General features: G+C 37.0%; 3 protein-coding genes across 5 annotated transcripts; 2 read left to right on the top strand and 1 right to left on the bottom strand.

The window, feature by feature from the left end:
• Nucleotides 1-3290: 3290 nt before the first annotated feature.
• On the top strand, nt 3291-12872 carry LOC145478863 (protein Wnt-7b-like). 3 transcript variants are annotated; one of them, XM_081457047.1, is made up of 5 exons: nt 3291-4147; nt 7684-7840; nt 9163-9386; nt 10819-11087; nt 11489-12872. In XM_081457047.1, exons 2-5 carry the CDS (start codon nt 7794-7796, stop codon nt 11972-11974), a joined length of 1026 nt encoding a protein of 341 aa, XP_081313173.1. In that variant the 5' UTR covers nt 3291-4147; nt 7684-7793; the 3' UTR covers nt 11975-12872. The 3 variants fall into 3 exon arrangements, with proteins under 3 accessions (XP_081313173.1, XP_081313174.1, XP_081313172.1); XM_081457048.1 differs by lacking the exon at nt 3291-4147 and adding an exon at nt 7404-7563 and having other exon boundaries at nt 7688-7840; XM_081457046.1 differs by lacking the exon at nt 3291-4147 and having other exon boundaries at nt 7404-7840.
• LOC145478865 (octopamine receptor beta-2R-like) lies at nt 4142-7022 on the top strand. The gene has a single exon (XM_081457049.1). The coding sequence runs from the start codon at nt 4574-4576 to the stop codon at nt 5495-5497; it is 924 nt and encodes a 307-aa protein (XP_081313175.1). The 5' UTR covers nt 4142-4573; the 3' UTR covers nt 5498-7022.
• Nucleotides 12873-16440: 3568 nt separating the features above from the next.
• On the bottom strand, nt 16441-17781 carry LOC145469146 (octopamine receptor beta-2R-like). The gene has a single exon (XM_081452838.1). The coding sequence runs from the start codon at nt 17516-17518 to the stop codon at nt 16535-16537; it is 984 nt and encodes a 327-aa protein (XP_081308964.1). The 5' UTR covers nt 17519-17781; the 3' UTR covers nt 16441-16534.
• Between the last annotated feature and the right edge of the window lie 6265 nt (nt 17782-24046).

Raw genomic sequence — 24046 nt, 5'->3', positions numbered from 1 at the left:
GTGTATTTTTCATCTTCCTTTCTCTTTTAATTCTACTTCCTTCTACTTAGGACGGTCTTTGAATGCCTAGCAAGGTTTAAAGTGGCGTTTAACATGCTATCCATGGCCGTATTGGCAAAAGAGAAGTGTTTCGCCGAAGTAGCAGGATAACGGTAAAAACGGTAACTTTGAACGCTTTGTACAAGGTCAATATACTTTGGCCGAAAAATGTTTTTCCAGAAACGTGATTTGTATCCCTCCAATGTCTCATTCATCACTGTGATTGCTTTCAAAAACGTTGAACTTTTGAGAAATAATTATTTTAAAATCAGCTCCAACGCTCCATCTAATTTAGTATGCAATATTTGAAACTTTATTTGTTAATCGCTTCGGCAGTTTTTTGATGTTTATCGAATGATATTGCATTAAAAGGCCTTTTTCTTCAACACTGTGTAGTTTTCTCATTATTTTGCGTTGCGATAGTAATTTCTAAACAGTTTTTTGCGGGGGCTTATTTTCGGCCTGATTTTGCTGCTTTCAGACGGAAAAACTTTGCGGCTCGATATTTTTGGTTTAAAGCGGAACTGAAACAAAAGAAATTCATTTTTAAATAGTATTCGGTAACCTCTACTTGGGAGATAAAAATAGGCCGATTTTATTTTTTAGCCGGAAATCATCGGTCGTTTCTTAGGTGCAGGGCCTCTTAACCCCTGAAAGATACGACGAGCACCCCCCGTCCTTTTTATATGGGAGTTCCCCCTGGGTCACGGTCACGGAAGGCAACAACCAGATCCTTTGAAAGGACACTTCTCTTGATATCATTTGTTCTCGGAAACTGGTACCGGGAACCATTTTGGTTCCCAGTAAATACTAATAATTGAAATTTCCCTAAAGCAAATTTCATGTGAACGAACAAATGCGTTTAATGTTATATCAGTTACAAACTAACAAACTGTTTCTTACAAAATAAAATGAAATAAAACATTTAGAAAAATTGAAAGTCTCGCCATGATACGTTTGATTCACCTGACAAGCAACTGTCACTCTAAAATTACAATTTCCTTTCTTATTCTTTTGCAAGACATCTGTTTGTAACTGTTTGCTTTTTTATTTTGCTACGTTACTTCAGCTGTACCTGACTAGCCGATGTTTGAACTTAAGACTCGTATTTTATTTTTGCCTTCAATCGTTGTATAAATATAAATAAAGGTTTCCTTTCCCCATTCATAGGAATAACCTGCAAATTCAGATACACTGTACTATTTAAAAGGCATAAATCACATTTTCGCATTTTTTGCACATTTTTGCGGCCTCCGGTGAACCTCTGTGCATTTTAATCCTATTTTAACTGACGGCGATCGAGAAAAGTAAACAATCTTTTTATTTCAACTTCTCTGTTTTGTCGCTAGGTGATGGAACCTCTGGAAAATGAAGCTAAGAAATAACACCTTAGGGTCTTAAAGGAAAATTGAATGATTGGAATATCCACAATTCACCTGGAGATAAACCGGCCTCAAAAGGGCGGCGAAAGACTAACTCATATCCAAATGAGGAAAACATAAATGTTTGGCAAAAGTTCCATGTCGTTGTGTATTTTTTTTTTTTTTTTTACTTCAGCCAAACCTATTAATGAAGTCGAACAAAGGGTTTCGATAATAACAGGATCGTTCCGGGAAGCCATATCATTATACTTACTTGTCAAAATCGGTTTTTGTTATCGAAGACAATACTGAATACATGAGTAGACTGCTATCGACCGGTAAGGACTTTCTAAAGCAGCACTAGTCTTGACAATCTCTCTTATTCACTCACCTGCAACTGACAGTCTATCCAGTCCAAGAATGAACTTTGGCTTTTTGACTATTTTTTACAAATATTCAGCGTGAAGAATATTAGCCAGAAATATAATAATCCAGCATGCAGTAAACATGTTGTTATTACTCCAGACAGCTGCCTGCAGTGAAGCATATTCAGTTAAATTAAACGTAGCACTTTACACATTTTTAGCTGTCAAGACTATTTGAACGGAAAGGGAACAAACCAAAAGCTTTTTTCCGTTAAATACAAAATTGCTTTCATTAAATTTTAATTAATGTTTCTTTGACCTGAAGAATAAAGACTGATTGGCCGCTTTAGCCACCTTCTGATCCGGTTAACGTTATATATTACTATTTTTTGATTCGCTTAAAACATGCCGAACAAGACATGCTTTAAGTATTCATGTTAACATGTAATCAAACCGTGCGGCACCTAAAACACACAACTGAAGCGGTATGGGAATAATCGAAAGCAGAACATCTTGAAAAAAAATGCAAAATAGGCAAAACAGATATAAATAAGGAGTACTTGTAACAGACTCAATTATTTTCACGGAAATTGTTTTATTTGCATTTATAAAAACAACCACAATCAACGTAAGTCACAATACTGGAGTTTTCCCTGGATGATCTGCTGATATTATCAATGTACAAAGAAACATATACGAGGAAAAATCAAACAGCGTTGCTACCCCATTCAGGTCTTTTTTGTTTGTTTGTTTTTTTATTTCGCCCGTTTGTTTTGTTGTTGTTGTTGTTGACATTAGTGCTCTTGTTGTTTGCGCACTTCTCACTCCATCAGGCAGACTGGAAGACTGGTATGAAGGCTTTCGTGTCTGTTATGTTGTTATTGCTTTTGTTATTATTGTTACTAAAATTACAGCAAGAACAATAATTTATTTTTTACCGGAAAAAAATTCTACAGTACGTTCAAAAATTAGTGTGGGCTATCGTATGTATGGGAGAGCAATTCCGGACTTACACCACGAGCCGATTTTTTGAAGTTCTCCCACAACTGCACGAGCCTTAAAGCGAGTGCAATTTGAAAGAGTTTTCAAATATCACGGGTAGTGTAAATCCTTAATTCTTAGAGTTTTCATACGATTACTCATTTATTATCTGAATGAGAAAGTTACAAACGCGCTTGCAATAATTTGGGCTAACGCGAAATTATAAATTAACGATAAATTGAACTGCTCTCATCAGTCAATGCACAATGAAGTAATTTTCTCCGTCATATAATAATAATAATGATGATAATAATAATAATAATAAAAATAATAATAATAATAATAATTATAAGGAGTGGAATAATACCAAATAATAATTGTAAATAAAATTAACCACTGGAAATGATTAATTAAGGAAGAAAGCAATAAAGCAATTTAGACTTTTCATATTCGATCCCTAATCGTCATTTGTCGCCTGTGAACTTGACACCAGCCATAAACTCCATGAAGTTATCAACATAAAAGTTGCCCTCCCAGTAATTATGTGAGACTTCGTTGGAATAAAGCAGGTAATGAGGGGTATAAAATCTTTATCTATAGGATATTATTAAACAGTATATGACCATAATAACATTTAGGCGAAGACGATTTAGGTTTGATAATTCAATGTAACGACTTCGACAGGTTTAGTGTATTTTTTCTATTGTACTTAGTGCCTTGCTTTCATTTTATTACCTTTTTATTTTAAGCTTTCTAAAATAAATATAAACATCAATTTTAATTCGTCATGTCGAATTTACTGACATTGGAAAAGGCTGACGTCTAAATGACGGAAAGAAGCATAATAATATATCATATTTGCTAAGTGTTTTGGGCCCCCTCATGACTCCTTCTTCATAAAGCAAACAAATGCTGCAAAACAGTCTCCACTTCTTCAGCATTTGAGAAATAGTAAGTCGTTTTTTTTTTCCTTTAGCCTGTGTACGATTCAAAAGCATGCTAAGTAGCAACTGTTGCCTCCCATTGTAACCTGGAAAGCATTTCAGTTTTTATGCTGTTGTCGTCGTCGTTCTGAGTTTTTCTTTATTATTATTATTATTATTTTTATTTTATTTTTTTTTTTACAATTAATATTTTTTACTCTTTAATTAGCTTTTTGTTCATAGACGCAATTTATACAAAAAGTAAACATTTTAGTTCAGTGTCTTATTACTCTGCTCGTCTTCATGCAAATTACCACAATCTTATTTCAGAAGAGGAACTTCGCAGTAAATTGTTCTTTAATGCAACCTATTGTCGACGAGTTTAATTGGAAAAAATACTGCGCGCCATTCTGATCCTTTTCATGCCTACTCGGGGAGATTACTCGCTTTTTTGGGGTGGACACGATACTCAAAACAGGTAAGTTAAATTGATGCTTTAACAAGCTTGCACAATAGTTTGAATGTGTCGTCGGTATTATTTACTCACGAAAATTGTCATTTATTGCTCGATATAAGATTATCTGTGGAAGGCTTGAACCAGACAGACGCTGGAACAATTGACGGTGTTGAAAACTTGCTCAGTTAAAAATAGGATAGAAAAAGACGAGGGCTGAGTGGTGTGTATTCTGTTGAATTCAGTTTTTCCGTGTCCCGCTACTTTGTGAATGGACTCTCTTAAAAGAATCGATATTTCATGTTGGCCTTCATATATTTTGGTGGAGGCTCTATCATAATATAACTGCTTTCAAGCAAAAAGGAAACGGCACAAAAGAAGAAGAATAAGCAACGGGAGAACTGAATCTGAAAGTTGCTTGCATGAACACTGATAACAATTTCAAGTGCGATGAATAACACTACGGCAATAAGGAGCCAACCATTACAAAAACACTTTTCACTTGAACCCCAGATAACATGGTACTGGTCTTTAAGGATAATTATCTCCGTCGTCACCGTTTTGGGCAATGGATTTGTTATTTTCTTAATAACGGCAAGGAAGAGTCTTCAAGTGACTTGTAACTGGTTTGTGTTATCTCTCGCCGTATCAGACTTTTGTGTTGGGCTCGCAATCACACCAACTGGATTAACCTGCTCCTACTGGGCGAGGTGCGACTGGCGCCTTGAACTTTTCTTCTACAACTTCTTGTTGTACGCATCGACTTTAAACTTGTGGGCAATGACCTACGACCGCTATAATGCCATCGTGTGCCCTTTTGAGTATATAACTCGTATGACAACCAAGCGAACGCTAATCGTGATATCTTTACCATGGATCACATCACTGCTCGCTACATCCATTCGCCTTTCATGGCTGTATGATGATGATTTAAAGGCCAAAGTGGATACCTATTATGGAGTCGTAATAGATTTATGGTTTGGAGTGTTCTCTTGCCTTCTGCTCTTGGTGATTTACGTAAAGATTTTGATAATCATTCGGAGGCATTCTCGACACGTAGCATCTCTAAGAGCGCAGTTATCGTTCAACACGTCCTCTCGCATAGCTTACAGAAACGAGCAAGAACGTCTCTCTGCTAAAATTCTAGGGGCAATCATATCACTGTTTGTAGCTTGCTATTTTATTAACATATATGTATCCCTCTGTTCAAATTTCAAACTATGTTCTCCATCTTTAAATTTAAGTATCGCTTCCATACTTATGGTTCATGTAAACTGCGCTGTTAATTTTCTTGTGTACGCCCTACTCAAGAAGGATGTTCGAACGGAACTGAGAAGGTTGTTCAAATGCGAAAATGAGGTTACAGCCGCTTAGATCAGAGGGTTTAGTCTTACCACGGTGAATGGGCGCTCACAGCAGCACTGAGTAGCCTCGGACTGTAGTTTCTGACGTCATAGCAGTTCGTCTTGTCAGCCGGCACGCCTTCTCCAAGTTGTTTTCAATGTTGGCACTGTGTACAGCTGATATACCTGATGGGTAAGCTGAATAATCTAGGAAACCCAAGTTAGCAAAAAGCTTTAAAACTATATTTATTTAGCATTGTTAGGAGCCTGAGTACTGGACATTTAGGTTTAATCTTGTTTTTTTAGCGACTGTAGAATTCGACATCGAGAATTTTGATAACAGAAAAGATGCTTGTCGAAGCAGCTGATGTTTCCAATTTTTTTCTCACCACTACGTGTAGACGCAGAGAGATAAGACGTATTACGCCTGTCAGAGTCATTTTTTAAAACTGAAAACGCACTAGATAAATAATAGCAATTTAATATTAATGTGATTTGATTAAAAAGCCCGCGCTCATGAAATGTCTCAAACCGAAGCGGAGCAAAGACTTAGTTAGGAGATTCAATTCTTTGATTTTATGTTTACTGTGCTAGAAATCGTACAAAAACTATTTGCTATGACTTCATCAAATAAAACTGAGAAACAATACTCGGCCTTTACATTATCTAAAACTTTAGAACTATTGATTAGCATGCTTATTTGGCTTGCATTGTAGTCTAATACACTGACCCGAAACGGATCGAAAATCTGCTGATTGAATTGACGCCCTAAATACGGCAGTCTTAAAATGTGTGCGATGAAAACCAAGGTCCTGATGTAGACTGTTTACCATTAGCCACCTCCTTTTATTTTAGCTTGATCCTTCTGCGCAAATCCATATTCCAATTTTTTTTTTACTTAATTATGAAATTAAATTTATACGACCTGTATTTACTTTATTTTACATTATATACGAAAGACTGTCATCGTGAAAATGCAACGTGAAACAGCAAGATTGCGACTACAATAACAATATTAAACAATGTCGACAACGACAGAAACAAATTAATCAAATCTCTACTGAATGAAAAGCCGTGCATCCGTGATCTTCCGCATGACTTGTCGTCGCCTTCGATTCATCATAAAAGTAACATAAAACCAGGATATAAACATTGTTTCATTCAATTCTCGGTAGCCATTGCAGCTTAGACAGGTCATACATAATATATAGTTATAACGAAAGAAGGGATTAGCACACAATAAAAAAACATCAAACATCACGTATTCGATGTGTTGCAATCATTATTCATTATTTATAAACGTCTTTGATTACGTTCCCAAGAGAAACACAAGAATAATCTCTTCTGACATATGCAGCTAAGCGAGGGTCTTTCTAAGCAAAGGTCTTTCTAAGCTATTCGCCCCTGGATAAAAATTCTAAAAGCGGTTTAATATTTTACTTAGTGAGACCTAACTTCAAGCAAATTAAGTGACTTAAACTTTATCAGTACACTTGTTTCCTCGTGATTTTTTTTCAGAAGAGGTGACCCGTTTTTTTTCTTTTCGGGAGGGTGAGGGGGGGGGAGGGGGGGGGGCAGGGGGCACCATTACAACCTTTCCGTGTTGGTTGATATTAAAGTCATTTATCACGGATGTTTTTCGAGTTTAACGGTCTTTAACAAAGTATCATTTTAAGCAAATTGTGAAAACTACGAAAACTCGATAGGATTCTTAACATGGTTAATGTGGTTAAAAGTAGGAAAGCAAATTTAAACCATGAAAAACAGTACCGTAATGAACAGCGGGTAAGGTATTTTCAGGAATGTTCTAAGGTGTCTTCTCGCCGTGCAAGGTTAGCGCCTGTAGTGCTGTCTAGTATAAGCTTACTTGGGTCGATTTTGTAAAGGGGCTGCCTTTGTAGGTAAATAAACAGATTTGTACTGGGCCTTCTTCGCCGTGCCATGTAATCCGAAAAAAGACAATATCTTCTTTGAGCCCTGTCTGGGTAAACAAATGCGGATCAGCCGAGAAGCAACGGAGGCTTTGCCAACTGCAGCCAACTTATCATTAATTCCGAGGAAAACACTACCTCAGACAACTTGGTATTGTTAAGAATTGTAAGTCGTTTTTCTTATTCCACGACAAAATACGACCAGGAATTCGAAACATTCCCTAAAAAGTCGTGGAATTCAGATTTTCTCTTTGTCAAGCTGTGTATAAGACTCTTGTTTCCCAAGACAGGTTAGTGATACTCGCTGCAGCAACGGATCAGCATTACCATAAACGACCTGTGTCTCTCGATCTTCAAAGGTGCAAGCCATAACAGTGAAGGGCTGGAAGAAACACGATGAAGCTGCTCGTGGAGGTGATCGTGTTTGTATTTTTGCTTTGGAGGTGAGTCGTCAGTTCGGCTTTGAGAATGATGGGTGAGTGCAAGTTGTATCTCATGACGTGAAAATCCGAAAAGATTTTCACCCATTAGGATTTTCATTAAAAATTCACCCAAAGACGTTTTTCTTCAAGGACCAATTGAAGCACAAGAAGAATAGTCTCTTTCCGGATTTTGTAAATTAGGTTAAGTCTTGTCAAGATTAATCGAAACTGATTCACTTTGCGTGGCAAAATTAGTGTAGAAGTGAGCGGAATGTGCGTCTTTCGAGGAGTGCTAATTTGAGAGCCTAGTTGTCAACACAGAGACACCTTGTCCTCAGCTATCTAGGTGAAATTTTGAAAATGGCATTTCAGGCAACACGGCCGACGTTACTCAGCATCACAGACAAATAAGTACATGCATGTATACGGATGATTGACTCAGCCTTTAATCCTCATGATTGTGGATATGTCTCCATTTAAGCGAAACCAGCTGCTTTGAAAGTGGTTCTTTCAGCACAAAAGACACGTTGTAGCGAAATTGGTTGTTTGAGTGCGAGAGTGGCAAAATTGATTCAGCCAAATCTGTCAACGCTGTCGAGAAATTCACAAGAAAGGGCAAGATAATGAAACTGACAGTGATAATTTGTTTAAGAATCTATATATGCTTGACCTAAACACTATCGAGACTTGAGATTTTGTCGACTCGTTAATTACATGATCACCAGGTCAACTTGTTGGCTTAGGGGGAACAATGCACATTTACAGCTACGGCCACTTTTTTGAAGACATACTTAGTCCAAACTCAATGGTGTCAGTGTTTACAAGATTTACTCTAGACAATCATGTTTCTTAAAGGTTCAAAAGCAAAACAGTTTGTCCGCAGACCCAAAGTTCGTGCTCACTCGGACAGCAGAATGTCCATTCAGGAGGATTTCGTCGACAGAAATGTAATCATGTTTTTTCGACTCAGAAAAGTCTAGCAATCTGGGGGTTAAATTCATGCTTAACATATGAATGCATTTTAAATGCTTTTTGCTCCTGAATCAATCCCTTACTTTAAATTTAGCTAATTTCAACCTGAAGTTGATCGAGGTAAATCAAATGCTTATTATTGTATTTGTGAAAAAGCTAAGTGCCCTTCCAAACGTAAGCCCTCCTTTGATTGGGGTGGAAATAGAACAACTGATGGAAGATCACGGGAATTATGTTTATTCATGGTGGGAAACCATATTTAGCTCAGGGCTCCATAATGGCACGGAAAGTATGTTGGCCAACGGAGCATAACAAAGGAGAATCTACCCGACGAAGTCACGAATTAACGCGTATTTTGTTGTTACTCACAGCAGCGACAGCACAGCAAAGAGGCCAGCTCGTATTAATCCATGGTGTCTGAAAGCTCCAGGACTCACTTCTAGTCAAAGAAAACTTTGCCTTAGAGTCCCTGGACTTCAAACTGCAATAAAGAAAGGAATCGAGAAAGGATTGCAAGAATGCGAACGAGAATTTCAATGGAATAGATGGAACTGCAGCTTGCTTGACCGGAAGAATCTTGTACGGCGAGCACCGGGTAGGCAGCAATATCAAAACAGTGTGGGTTTTGTCGAAAACAACAGTATCTTGTTATTGTTAACTCCAACGTTTGTTATTGTAGACAGCTAAAAGGTTATTAAGGAGTTATTTTGGCTGTGTAGGAGGGCTAGGTTGACAAATACAATTAGGTTGGGATCATAGCCCAAAGACCAGAGTTTTACTGTCTGGGGAAATTAGTTTAAATCAACAGTAATTGCACATAATCAGGCCAATGATCACGTTAGGAGCTTCAAAGCATATGGGGTAAAATCTTCATTTTGTTGCGGTCGTGTGTTCGTTCGAGGGGTGGAAATTTTACAGAGAAGGTATAGCTCATTAGGGCTTTTGCACCCAAATATTTGAAAGTTTTTTTAGGTCAATATTTCTTTCAATCACTTTTTCACCCAAAGAGCAAGAACTTTCACTAGAAACACATGTCACTAGAAACACATGTTTGGGGTCAATTCATATCTAACGTGATGACTACGCAATAGTTGCATGCTCAAGAGGCAAAATGTAATCCATGATGCTAGCAACGATTGCCATATACATTTCCAGTCACACTTCGCAATGAGACGGCTACAAAACCAAGATGGAGGCCCAGAAGTCCCCCTGTTTATTTACGCTAGTTCTTTGAACAAAGTGGCTATTGTCGCGTTAAGAACTAAGCTGCTTTTCTTTTGTCAATTTCTCTTGGGAAATTTCGCATGAGCCTTTTTAACATAATGAACCTGTTCCAGACGAAATTAGGCCCGCCAAACAGGTCATGTTTTAGTGGCAATCGTGATGCCAATGGAATTTTCTAATCATTTTTAGTTTCACGAGGTTTCTCTCTACGACGTAAAAATTTTCGTGATGCAAATAATCTAATTTATTTGCTGGCAGATCTTTCTGTTTTGTTGTCGTTGTCGTTATCTTTGTAGTAGGAAGCTTTCTATTCAATCAAATATTTCAAACATTTCTTAACGGGGACAAGTTGTTCCGAAATTACCTGAATTTGAAATTGTTGAATTTCCGATAAGCGAACCATTCAACCGAAAATTCCGGAAATTCCTGGAGGAAAATCAAATGGAAGGAAAATTTCCGGCAGAAATTTCGGAAAATTTGGGTACACCTCGCGAGGTTCTCTTTTTTTCCCGGAAATTCTGGAAAATGCTATCCCATTTGTCGCTGGAAATTTCCGGAAATTCAAACCAGAGTTTTTCCATTGAATAGAAAGCGCCTGTTGTTTCTAAATTTTTATTAGTTTGGTTCTTCAGGAGTGTTTCGCCTTAAGGACGTCTATCCCTTTTATACGCTAATTTAACCTAGCCTCTTCACACAGCATCGCAAAAATGACATGCTTGGATTGTGTGAATAGGCCATTAGCAAATCGAAGAACACTCTCAGCTGAATTAATGTCTGCATATTTAAATTATTTTTCTCCCCAGATGGAACTAAAGAAGCCGCTTTTACTACTGCATTACTTTCAGCCGCAATAGCGTTAAGCATAGCGAAGGCCTGTACATCAAAAGATGTAACGGAATGCAGTTGCGAGGGAGCTAAAAGACCCTTTCATGGTCAATCCTTAAAATGGCGAGGTTGCAGTGTAAATATTCGTTTTGGAACTTACTCAGCTGAGCGGTTCATGTTGAGCGGAAGAGGCAACAACAGTGAGATAAATACAATAATGAAGCAAAATGTCAGAGTGGGACTCGAGGTAAACACAGTTATGCAACTAATTCACCAGTTATGTAGGAAATGTTTTTCAGTCTTGTTTCATGATGACACTAGATCGCTTTTCTATGTGATTGAGAATCATTCACTATTTTTCCCCTTTTTAGCTCATAATATATCTTGGTGTTTTATTTTTCCATTTATTTGGTGTTTTATTTTTCCATTGCAAGATAGTAAGCGAGTTTATAGAAACACCAGCTCCCGGAAAACTTCAACCTTACCTGTGTCTAAGTGAGTAAAACGGAAGAGCTGCACGTATGCCATGCTCAGTCATCTAATAACAAAAGCAATTGTCCTGGGCAGGAGGATTTCCTTACTGATGAGCGTCCGCTGGCAAATTGGTTCAATCAGTTTTGTGAAATATCCCTTTTCCTTTTTGAACAGGTATTGAAAGAAAATAGACTTGTCAAATGCACCGTGGGCACATCAGGAAGAATAAAGTCCTGTCAACTTATTTTACCACCACTTCAAAAGATCAGCCGTATTATCAAAGCAAAGTATTACAAAGCTACCAGGGTCATTGCCACAAAAAGAGATAGAAAAAAGTCATATTATCTAAGAACCGTTGGGAGCTCGAGGAACCATGGTCGACCTAAAAGCAAAAAACCAAAGAAGTCGTCTCTTGTTTACTTCAGCCAATCCCCGTCTTACTGCTACCGTCAAGATCAATACAGCATTCCAGGAACACGCGGTCGACAGTGCCAACGGAACACTCACAAGGAAGATGATTGCACCTTTATGTGTTGTGGTCGTGGTTACAAAAGGGAAGCAAAGTTCCAGAAGAGATTTTGTCACTGCAAAGCGAGTGCTGATGAGCCCTGTAGCTGCAAAATATGCACAGATGTGATAATCGAGAACAAGTGCCTGTAATGGGTAGATATGTCAAATGTTTCGTTCTTCCAGAAGCTACAGCTCGAGTTTGCAGAGCCAAATTGCATAATCCGTACTAACAGTGCTTTTTTGAAAACTTTAAACACTTTATCGCATTTCGCACTAAAATTTCGTGCCGTAAACGTAATACCACACTGTCACAGTCTTGATTTTGTACTAATAACTCAGCTCGGATTATACGCGAGTTGGGATTGGTTGAAAAGTTATGCTTTGAAAAAAATAGAAAAGTAGACTGAGCTCCGTTAGAATGAAGAAATTTGCTGTGGACGAAATAAAGATACTAAAAGCCATAGACATGAGCCAAATACCCACGTTATCAGTGACACGAGATTAGAAAGCTAACTGCCCGAGTAATAGGGTCTAATAAACACACGATTCTGTGTCCAGTGTGATCAGGTAAAGTTTTTTATTGTATGGTTTTGTTAATCGATTCCATCGTTGCTGTTAACGATGTCATCATATCTAAAAAAGTTAGGTCTTTACTTAGGCTATTTTCCCAAATTTTTCATTGTTTACGAGCTTAAGTCCCATTGTACAGAGGGTTTGTTTCCTCCAAATTGATCGACGGTGTTCAGCATGCAACTCCGGGCCGAATAGTTATCCGTTTTCTTGGTCGATCAACTGAAAACCTCAAGGCCCCAGTAGTTCAAAGGGTGGGTAACGCGATCCAAAGGATAAATCACTATCCCGGGGATAGCGCAGTTCGTTACGCCAACACTGAATACATGTACAAAAGCATATTCTTTTTGACACTAACTTATAGATGACAGCCGGCTGAAATGAAAATACAACAGAGCAATAGTTTCTTCGAAAAGATTTAAGATCATTTTTTTAAGTGCAATTCCAATTGCAAACTTTGCAAACGTGCATTAATAAATCTGTGTCAAAAAAATGTTCTTTCATCATAATTGTGTTTTGCTGCTTTTAGTGAATTGAATAACAAGTTCGAAAAAAAAAACTATAGCATTATATTTTACCAGTCCTTGCCTGTTTTTGTATTTTTGAGAATGAAGTTACACCTGCAACTGCAATTCACCGGAAGGAGAGGAGGGATGAAAAAAAGTTATCAACATACGGTCACGGTAGTCCTCTTTGCATGTGTTTAAGTTTAGCAATACACGTAAAATCGACAATGGCCTAAATGACTTAAATTCATTTGCCACAAGTCCATCTATTCTCTTGTTAATCAGTATAATCATACTGTTTACCAAACTGAAGATTATTTTAATTCTGTACAAAGGGAAAGAAAAAAAATAAGTGATCGACAGGACTGCCTGAATCAACTAGATTTTCTCTAACTTTATGTCTGCTTGTGCGTTTGTATATTATTAGTTTGTAGCTTTCTCTTGAGCTGTTATTTGGCAAGACTCGCTTTCATCATTATAACAGAGAAAATTGTTTGATAATTAATTATATATATAAGCCAATTGTAACCGTCGGACAAACATGCACTGGCAGGTTTGAGCAGGTGCTGCAAGACGTAACACTGCGTCCAAGTCAGTGAGCTGAGTCCTTAGATAGCAGAACTGGAGATCGGGAAAACTGACATAAGTCAAATTTAACAAGTTATCCTCTGAGCAATCGCGATGGATTTTCTTTAATCATTAGAACGATATTCCAGATTCTTGTTTTATTGTCATTAATTGTAATTTTAATTTATAGCTAGCTCCCTTTGAATGATGTACACCAAAAAAGTGTTGTACATATTTATTGCAATCCTCGCATATTTTGTATCGATAAAAAATTGTACAACTCTTCTCGTACAAATAGAATGACCAAGATAAGTACAATAGAAAAATATATATATAGGGTTGAGCACAAATTGGCTTCGCTTCGCTTTTTTTTTGTTTTTGTTTTTTTGCTTTTCTGTGTTTTTTCTTTGTTTTTGTTTTTTTCGTGTTTCGTTCGTTTGTTTGTTTATTTTAAAAGGGAAACGTGGAAGATGTACAGTTTCGTCGTTAATCATGCTAATAACAAAAATCATCCGTGGAGCTTAATTAGTTTAAATTTGTCTCAAGGCAAGAGCAAGCAGAGTTTTCAAGTCACGTTATAAGGCGTATCGATACTGTTTCCACAGACCATACCTAACATTTTCAATCAATTTTTTACCAGCCCTCCCTTCATCGGGCGGAACTACAAATTGCGCCAGTCATTTGAATTAGTTTGCAGTTTAGTGTAATGTTTACGCTAGGGCAGTCGAAATCAGAAGAACTTGAATTTTCTGAAAACGAGTCTCTGTTATATAAAAGAGCATATATCAACACTTTAAAATGCACTGTTTTAAAAATGAAATATACAATAGTAACATAATTCTGTATGCAAAACCTTTAATTTTTTTTTGGACAAGTGCAATAAATGGGCTAACAGAATAATACAACTTTGGCAAAATTACTTCAAAATTGTGATACTATAATTCCATATGATACGATATAACTCTGCGTTGACGCCATTAAAGTATTGCTGATTTTCTTTGCCGAGACCCCAAAAACGAGAAACCCAGTATAAATCGAGGGAGACATTGTGCGAGTGTTTGTGGTGTTTTTTGACGTGATATTAGACAATTTTTCAACTCGATAATTAGTTAAGAATCTTGAATTAAATGTACACCCACGTAATACGCAATTCTCCAAACATGCGGTTTGCCTGATTTGCTTTTCGGTTGAAGATAATCAGCATTAAATCTTTCAGGTTTCTGGTCATATTTGATCTTAGCCAGCTTCATTAGTTAAAATAGGTAATGTAGTCCAAATGGTTGTGAATTCTATTATAAAACCTACCGATTGCTTTGACTACTTGTTGGAAGTCGTTCCATCGTTTTCGTTCCAATTATTTCCTTCTTTTTCACTATTTTCCGCCCTAGCAATGGATTTTACCAGCTACAGAGTCCTATGCCCGGGGGGTTACTCCCTTAACTTAAATGGGCCATAAAGGTATGTGCGGCCGCAAAGGGTAGGGTTTTTCAGTCGTTTTGGTCATAAATAGGGTATAGATTTTGGCCATTTTCGTCTTAAATAGGGTATGGCACTCTAGTTTTGAATTGGATATGTTTCTTGGAAGAAGCTACTTTTTCATCATTATCAATAAGAGCGTCAAGAAAAGCCCATCGTAATTTATGTTTAGGGCAACTGTGCCAGCCGTAACGGTCATAACTAGGGTATCGAATTTTTGGCCAGGTCATAAATAGGGTAGCAAAAATCGCAGATTTGGGTCATGAATAGGGTACGAGTTTTGGGAAGTGGGCCGCACACCCCACCCAACGTTTCTGGGAGTACCCCCCGGGGTCCTATGCATTAACTTGCTAATTTCCTTTGCAGTGTTGCGGTGTACGACACCCTCGGTATAATTTCCATGTAAACGTACTTTGACAATTTAATCTTCGACTTTGAGCCGACTTTGAAAGTTAATCAAAAAATTAACCAGCCTACATGCTTGATAACACCAACAATTTTATTGTTAGGTTTATTAACATGGTCTGGTTTGAATTCTTTCAAATTTAACGATGAATGAAGCGTTTGAATCGACGAAAAGTTGCGATACAATTTCATTGATCATTAAATTATTTTGCAAATATCAAAGTCAATGTTTACTGATTTTTTTCAGTGATGATAAACACATCTACCGTGCTAATGCTTTCGGTATTCTGCCTGTGCGTAACAGAGATACGGAAGAATGCAGTTCACATGCATTGCCAGGGATCAGAATATTGGCAAAATTTTGTCAAACGTGTATTTATTTTGCAAAGTTAGTAACAAGTAACAGAAGTTTTGGGTTTGATTTAACCTGCTATTCTTAATAGTGGTGATCATGTCGTTTCAACCATGTCCCACACATCGACATGTTATTTTAACAATGCAACTCATGGCCACCTGGGCTTCCAAAATTACAAGTTATTTTCTTTACTCACTAATTTTAGCCTGCGCCTAAGTAATGAAGTATCGACGCATTTAGTTGCGAAATTTCTTCTTTTTCTCATTATGCTTGTTACTTTATTGTACAAATGTTGAAAGTGGACAATCTACAGAAAAAACGAGTGACACTGATTCTTTTAAAATAGACGAATATAGACACTTTGTATGAACGGCGCCTAAATTTAAATAGCAATACCTTATGTATCCTAAGCCTCGTGTCAATGAAAGGAAAAAGGATTTTTCACATGAATACGAGGCTTGGGATGTATAAGTATTGTTATTCTAATAACGGCACTATTTATATAAAGTGTCTATATATTCGTCTATTTGAAAAGAATAAATCACTCGCTGGAGTTTTCCTCTTCCGATTGAATTGGAGCTAATTACTGATAATTGGTAACTAACTTCGTATCATATTCACACGGAGATCTGGGTCACTCTCTTTTAAAATTAAAGAAAGGGGAAAAAATGTAACAGAGACAACCATAAAACCAAAATAAAAAAGAGGAACTGAAATGTGCAGGTGTCTGTCGAGAGTTTGATTGTTGGTTTTCATGACAGGTGTAAGAAAACTTCAAACGCTCATTAAACTGGATAACGAGAACCCTTGAGAAAGGTAAAGTAATAGTAGTCACTCAAAATCACTTGAGGTACAGCAAAACGTAACACTAAGTTCTCGTTTGATATCCTTCTTCAAAAAGGCGTAAACGAGTGGATTTATAGCGGAGTTCACAAAAATCATCAAGTCAGATACCCTAAAAAGGCTATCGCTTATAACGCACAATTCTAATTTACTGCAAAACGAAATAACGGTATCAAAAGACCAACACAGCACAAAAAGACCGATAACAGCTCCCAAAACGGCAATACTCGAACCGTCGGGCTTCCTTTCTCTTTTGTTTCGCTGTAAAGAAACTCTCTTTCCCATCGGCGTTGTTATTTCTAGCCCGCTCCTTTCACTGAAAACCTGACTGCATGTGTCGTTGAACTGAAGCTGCGTTCTGTGCGCTGCTACCTGCCGGGCGTGTTTTCTTGCGGTGTGAAAAATGTGGGCATACATTGCTGGCATGACAACCGTGGGTACTAGCTCAAATGCAGTGATAACAATAAATGCGTGAACTTTAATTGCTGTATTCTTGACTTTTTCTGAGCTTGAAAATTTCCAGAAAAGAGAAGTGAACGACAAAAGCGCTGGGATGATCCAAGATGCTGACATGGCAGCAAAAAGTCGACTTGAAGTGGCATAAGACTGATAACGCAGTGGATGGACAATGGATACATATCGGTCCACTGTCATGACGAATAAATTTGCTATTGAAGCCAAAGTAAACGAGTTAAAGAACATGTAATAAGTGGTGATTTCACAGTCGGACCAAAAATCACACGCGACGATAAAGGAAGGAAGAAACAACCCTACCAAGAAATCTGCCGCGGCAAGGGATACCACAAAATAGTTAGTCATCACATGGAGTCGCCTCCTTTTCAAAATCAAGATGATCACTGTTGCATTTCCGACTACAGCAATGAACGCTATCAATGATGCAAGAACGATGTAGAAGAGTGACAGCGAACTGTTATTTGATTCATTGTTGGTAAAAGTGTCGTTTTTCATCATTGCAGACTTTTCAGAAGAAGTTAAGAACGATTCCTTGATGTGCTTGCAAGCCACTTTCTTTAGCTGGTTTAATTTATACCATTTCAATGCCACATTCAACCAGATTTAAGAGCAGACGAAACAATAAAGGAATAGAGCTGTTCCCAAGACTGATGTCAGACAATTTCGCAAAAATCCCTGCCTTTTCGTATAAAATATGAACATGTGCCATTCTTGATCAGTGAAGGCAAGTGATCTTCACAAATCTATGGCCAACTATGAATGATTAATGTATTAGTGTACTGGGCGCTTTCGTTAGCATGTATATTAGTACAGATTGACACCTGCATAACAAACCAGCATCCTCCACCTTTTTTCTTATAATGGCTCTTGAAAGAGCCTTAGAAACTCTCAGAAAAGGCATTGAAATTAAAATTACTTATTGTGTTTAAAGTCCGTACGCTTGGCATATGAATAAAATTTAAATAAGTCGGAAAGATAATTTAGTAAGTTTAAAAACGTTCATCTCTTTAAAGAAGGTTCTTTCTTATTAAAAATTTAAGCTTAAGACTGTCTTGCTGGCGCGTTTCACGCTTGAAAAAGTAAAATTGGTTTGATCTTCTCAGTCGGGTGTTTCAGTTTTTATGGAAAGATGTTTTCAGGATCGCTGGGTCATGAAGAGCTTACGAAAGATAAGAAGCTCATTAAGAAATATTACATGCATTTTTGTCGCTTATGCAGCAAGAAGAATATTGTAAATTACGGCTTTTGTGACAAAATTTGCTATAAAACACACTTTTTGAAAAACCGTTAAAGTAACAAAATATGAATGTTTGAATGGTGCTGACGAAAGAGAACTATTATGCAAAACAAAACCAATGAATGACAAACCAATAATTAAAATTCTTAAATTTGTCCAAAGTAAATCCCTCCTGGGCATGCTAATAAGAGAAATTTTTAAAATTTTAGCTGGAAGAAAAAAGAGTCAAATTATATATCGTTTGTTGGTAGCAGTTTCTATATTAATAGTGGTATGAATCACAGTTAATTGATCCTATGCAACAACCAGAGCCATCATCTGGAACATTTGTCTTTCAAAGTGATAACTGGGTGTGGCAGATATCGGCATCGAGAGAAAACTGCAAACAAGGAAAGTTAACCGCTACCCTGCGAGACGCAGATTCCTCTCTCCTTCTACCCGGTGAGAGACGAATCGAAAGGGAACCTCTGCTTCAGCATAAGCACTTTTCATTTGAAAGTATACCCGCAATAAAATTTTGACGTATTTTCGGTTCAGTTGCATTCGGCGAGTTACTTGAATTCCGCCTTTTCCACCGTTTATCTCTTACAGAAACTACATAAGTTTTGCGAAGTACTGAGCAACAAAAAAATAAATAAATAAATAAACCAAAATCGACTTTATTAAACAACGCTATGTGGTGTGTACTTCGCAAATTGCAAACTACATGTAGCTGCACATAAACAAACTGTTTTGGAATAATTGGAAACTTAATAACCTGTCTGTCAATCATAACATCAAGTTCCTTTGAAATAATACAAGACAAATAGTAAATTACACATAATTCCAGCCCAAGAAATGTGTTTCTTAGTTTTTACGGCTCATATGGTTTGGTTGAGATCCACCAGTGTAGCTAGTGACAAATTAACATAAATTTTAGTGCACCAGTGCTTTGCGGCGTTTTAGGGAATTACACACTACATGTTTTCGTGATTATTTTGGAAAGATTATGAACTGCGATCCCCAAGAAATTAAGACACAATTTCAGTTAGTGAATAATACTATCTTTAAAACGCGTTTTCACAAAATGTGACGATCAGAGAAAAAGCAGAGCAGAGAATAATTCTTACGCGGGTAAGTTAAGGTACGCAGTTGACAACTGACAATACAGCCATAAATGAGATGGGTATGAACAAATAAATGCCTGTCTTATTGAACACAAACAAAAATACTTGATTGAAGCCTAAGGGCAGTACGATTGAATGAGTTCAGGAGCAAGTTATATCTAAGGTGATAACGTCAACTCGAGATTGAAGGAGGCCTTTACTTTTAATTAATGTCGACTCGAAGCAAAGTACTGGAATTGGAGTGCACTCCCTCCAATTTACGCGCGGCCAGAATCACACGAGTACGCTTGCTACGTAGGCTAAGCAGAGAGTCAAATTGTTTTTGCAGGTGTCTAAACGAAATGACAAATTCTGTGTACTTAGTTAAAATTGTTTGAAGTCAATATTCAAATCAGTCTCAACCATTAAGACTCATAATTACAAGAACTAGCTACTGCTCCCAAACGGCAGTGACAGTACCATAGTTTTATAGCTCATCAAACTTCACGATTGTAAAGTGTGTTAAAGACGCTACCGATCAGCTTTGACCTTTGAACCAAAGAAAGCAGTGGACGAGGATGTCGTGGTACATGTACACCAGTTTAACTGTCAGCATCACAGCAATAGCTGGAAATGGATTTGTCATTTGGTTGATCTTAACAAAATCTAAGCTCCACAACACCACCAACTGGTTTATTTTATCTCTTGCTGTGAGTGATCTCATGGTTGGTTTGTTCATTACACCATTACACATTGCGTGTAAAAAGTTAGAAACGTGTGATGCTTACCTGAAAAGTGTCTTTGAAGAGCTCTTTTTGTACGAGTCAATCTTTAACTTGTCCGCTATGACGGTAGATCGTTATCTTGCCATTGTCCATCCTTTGAAGTATGCAAGTTACATGACAACAACTGGCGCTGTGAAAACGATGGCGATTTCTTGGGGAATACCACTTGTGAATTTTGGCCTTCACTTCTCTTGGCTTTATGCCGAGCCTGCCACAAGAGCAAAATGGTTTCGCATTTTTACCATTATGGAAACAATTGTCATGGTAGCCATTCCCTGCATGTTTCTAATGATGGCAAATATACAGATAATCCGGCTAGCGCGGCTCCACTCAAAACGAGCGATAGCTCAATTGCATGGGATAAACTTCAATGAAATGAGGAACAATTCCACCGAGCAACCAAACGGGGCACTTTATGAAGACAATGAAAGGCAAACAAATGTAACCGTAGATTCTCATCCGTTGTCTAACTATGAGCCTTCATCAAGTCTGGAAATAAGAAGCGAGAGAAGAAGCAATAAGGAATTTCGGAGAATGTTCCAGCGAAGACGATCGAAGAGATCTTCCGTTAGAGTAATAATTGCAGTGATAACTATTTTTCTCTTTTGTTGGTCTTTGTCGCTCTACGCGTCATTTTGCACGTATCTCGGCCTGTGCAGCGTATCCTTGACTCTCGTTAGAGTCACGTGGCTTTTTATGATTTTAAACCCTGCGATAAATCCCTTGGTGTTAATCCTATTCAAAAGTGATCTACGAGCAGAATTTGCGACAAGTATTTGCATGGTAAGCCTAAAGAGGACTATATCCACAAATTAGGAAAACCCCGAATCATGATAACATGAAATAAAATGGCTACAATTTTTAATGTGATCTTTTTTCAGCTTTGTAATTAAACCAGGACTCAAAGGCCAATAGCTATAAAGCCTCCGTTAATCACAATACAGTAGCCTGTTTTGAGCGACTTTAAATTTAAAAAAAAAAACAGCTTTACAGTACACGGAAGTAAGTTAACGTTTGGAAACTGATACAATTTGAAGTCGTGATAGCTAAAATCTACCTGGACGTTGACAATGAAATAAAAATAGAAATAAAAATTAAATACAATGAAATAAAAATAGGCATGGCTAAAATGTAAATATAGGCTGGATTGTGAGGTAAAAATTTGTAAACAGCTTATTTGACGATATCGAAGAAAGATAAAGAATGTAATTAAGTTTATCTCAAACTGCAGATCTAGTTAGCATCTCAAATTAGACCCTAAATATTGTGAAATGATGACTTTATTCCAAAAAGGAAATGTAACGTTAACTAAAACTTTTACCTGCCTAATCGGTAAAAATCAGTCTGTAAGGCTTCTACTTGAGTCATTATACGATACAATACGCTTGAGTCATCATACAATAATGATACAATACAGTACAATACAATAACACTATACAACACCATTCCGCCTTGCTCTCTGTCCTTTAAAGTGTGGTAGACAGTTGTTGGCGATTTTGCTTCAAATGCAAATAACACCATGAATAAGAAATTTAAATTCCTAACAAGAAATGACCGTTTAAAACCCGTACATTTATTTGCAATAAGATTGAAGCTAGTAGTTACTGTAAATAGTGATAACTTTATTAATCAGACCATTAAAAATGGGTTTTTATGCAGTAAACAATTACAATCCGCTTGAAATGTGTAAAAGCTACGTAGATAAATAAACATAAATGAATAAATAAAAATACTTACATTTGGGAGACGGATTTTAAACAGCGGCAAGCTGAATCATGAGGTTTTTTATGTTCGTTTTCTCGCTAGTTTTGCTCAAGGTGCAATTACACATTATTTTGATCATGGTAAAGGTCAAATATTAGTTTGGTCAATTATAATAAAAGCCAATATATTCCAAAGGGATACAACATTAAGGATGATTCTTTAGGACAGGTTTTCACAACAATCTCAGACGCAGCAAGGCGTTGTCAGGTAGCGTCTTTTGTTCAGTGAGATTGTCCAAACAAAAGATACCGCCTGTCAACATCTAGTTACTACGTCTTCGTATGTCGGCTTATGCTTTTGCGCTTGTGAAAATAAGCCTTCAGGTGATTCTTTAGGATGATAACTTGCCAGCGTCTTACGTTCTTCAACACCTTTCCTAAACTTTCATTAAAAATTACCTCACTTCGTGTAGGTTAATTCTGTAAATGTGCGACAGCATGAAAAACGACTGATTTGGGTATTAACCAATATAATTAATCATTGTTGAAGTAAAACAGTTAAACTTTGCATTACACCACAATCGGAAAGATATTTCAGGGGTTCAAGTTTAACTGATTTCTTGTTTTTTTCTGTAATTATAAACGGGCTGTTAAAGGTTGCAGAGGCCGACCTAAACTTAAGAAGGTAAGCGTAATAATAACGATATTGAAACATGTATGTCCTGTTTGAGTCTTAAAAAAGAGACAAAAAAATATATACTTTTTGGGTAAACAGTTCTAAATGTTACGGCCTTACCGTTTTCTCGGAATTGATATCGGGGGCGACCAAATGTTTTCCAGAAAAACGTTACTTCTACTTTGAGACTCTATCATGATATGGTAAATGCGGTGGTGGTATTGCATCAGCGACGTAGAGAAAACCATCCGGACGACGATTGGCAAAATTTTTCTTTAAATTGCGGTAGCAATGGAGATATTTTAGAAAACCAAGACCGATGTCCGGTTTTTTTAAATGTTTAACAGCGACGTGGTGTATATAAGAATCCCCCCGAAAGCGTAGCGATCTCTTTTAAGGGTTCATCCCATAGTTTGTTTTGTTGGACCGCAGGTTTAACTTGCAAAGAACTTAAACTTCGAAGAGACTCCTAACCGGTCAGCAACTTGAACATTCGTTTCTTTGTGTTCACGAGATAAAAAATAAAACAGGAAAAATTACTGCTACAGCTACCAAAAAACAAGTAAAATCAAAAACTAGTTTTGGTTGATCAACAAGTCGTGTAATATTTCTTTAATATCCAAAATAGTTAAAATGAAACAGCTGCCATAAATTCCACTCTATTCTGTCATGCCCATGTCAGGCAAAAAGAACACAAAATAGAAAAGGAAATATAATACTGAAAATAATAATAATAATATAATAATAATAATAATAATAATAATAATAACTTTATTTATCCTGGTAAAGACCGGTCAGTCGATCAAGATATAGATTGACTGGTATTAATCGGTGACCAGTAATAAAAAGCATCAAAAAAAAAGTCAATAAAGAATTACAGGTATAGAATTTACAATTACAAATCTAAAAAGTATAAATTATATACAAAAATTTAAATTTAAATTGTACAAGTGTGATTTGCACTATTCATGCTTATTAGGCAAGTGAATGTTTTGCCTTTAAATTGTGCAAGTGTTATGAGCTCGCGAATCTCTCTTGGCAGTTTTTTACAGGCACTCGCAGCCGAAAACTTAAACGAGGTCTGTCCACATTTGGTCTTAACTTGTGGTAGATCTAATAATGTTGGATCTCTAAAGGATCGACAATGTTTCTGTGATCGTTTCATTAAGTAACCTGTCAACTGCTTTGGGCAGTTAATGTTGTTAATTATCTTGTAAACATATTGTAGCTTGATGAAAAGGCGTCTACTGTGAAGTGATAATAGCTGTAATTTAGCGCGCATCTCCTGAGTACATGTCTTACGGTTAGCATGCAATATTATTCGTTGGGAGTTCTCTTTGCTGCATTCGCCCCATACAACACAACCATAGTCTAATAAAGGTAGCACAGTCTGCTTGTAGATTCTGAGCAAAATATCGCGACTAAGAAAAGATGAAATTCTATTAAGCAGTTTTAGTTTAGGGTAAACCCTAGATTGTATATAGGCTACATGTTTGCTCCAGGTCAGACAATGATCGAGGTAAATTCCTAAGTACTTAAA

Source organism: Orbicella franksi, chromosome 2 (assembly GCF_964199315.1).
Source record: "Orbicella franksi chromosome 2, jaOrbFran1.1, whole genome shotgun sequence".
NCBI classification, from domain to species: Eukaryota; Metazoa; Cnidaria; class Anthozoa; order Scleractinia; family Merulinidae; genus Orbicella; species Orbicella franksi.
The sequence above is the reverse complement of the archived record's forward strand: the minus strand, read 5'-3'. Positions and strand labels throughout refer to the sequence as shown.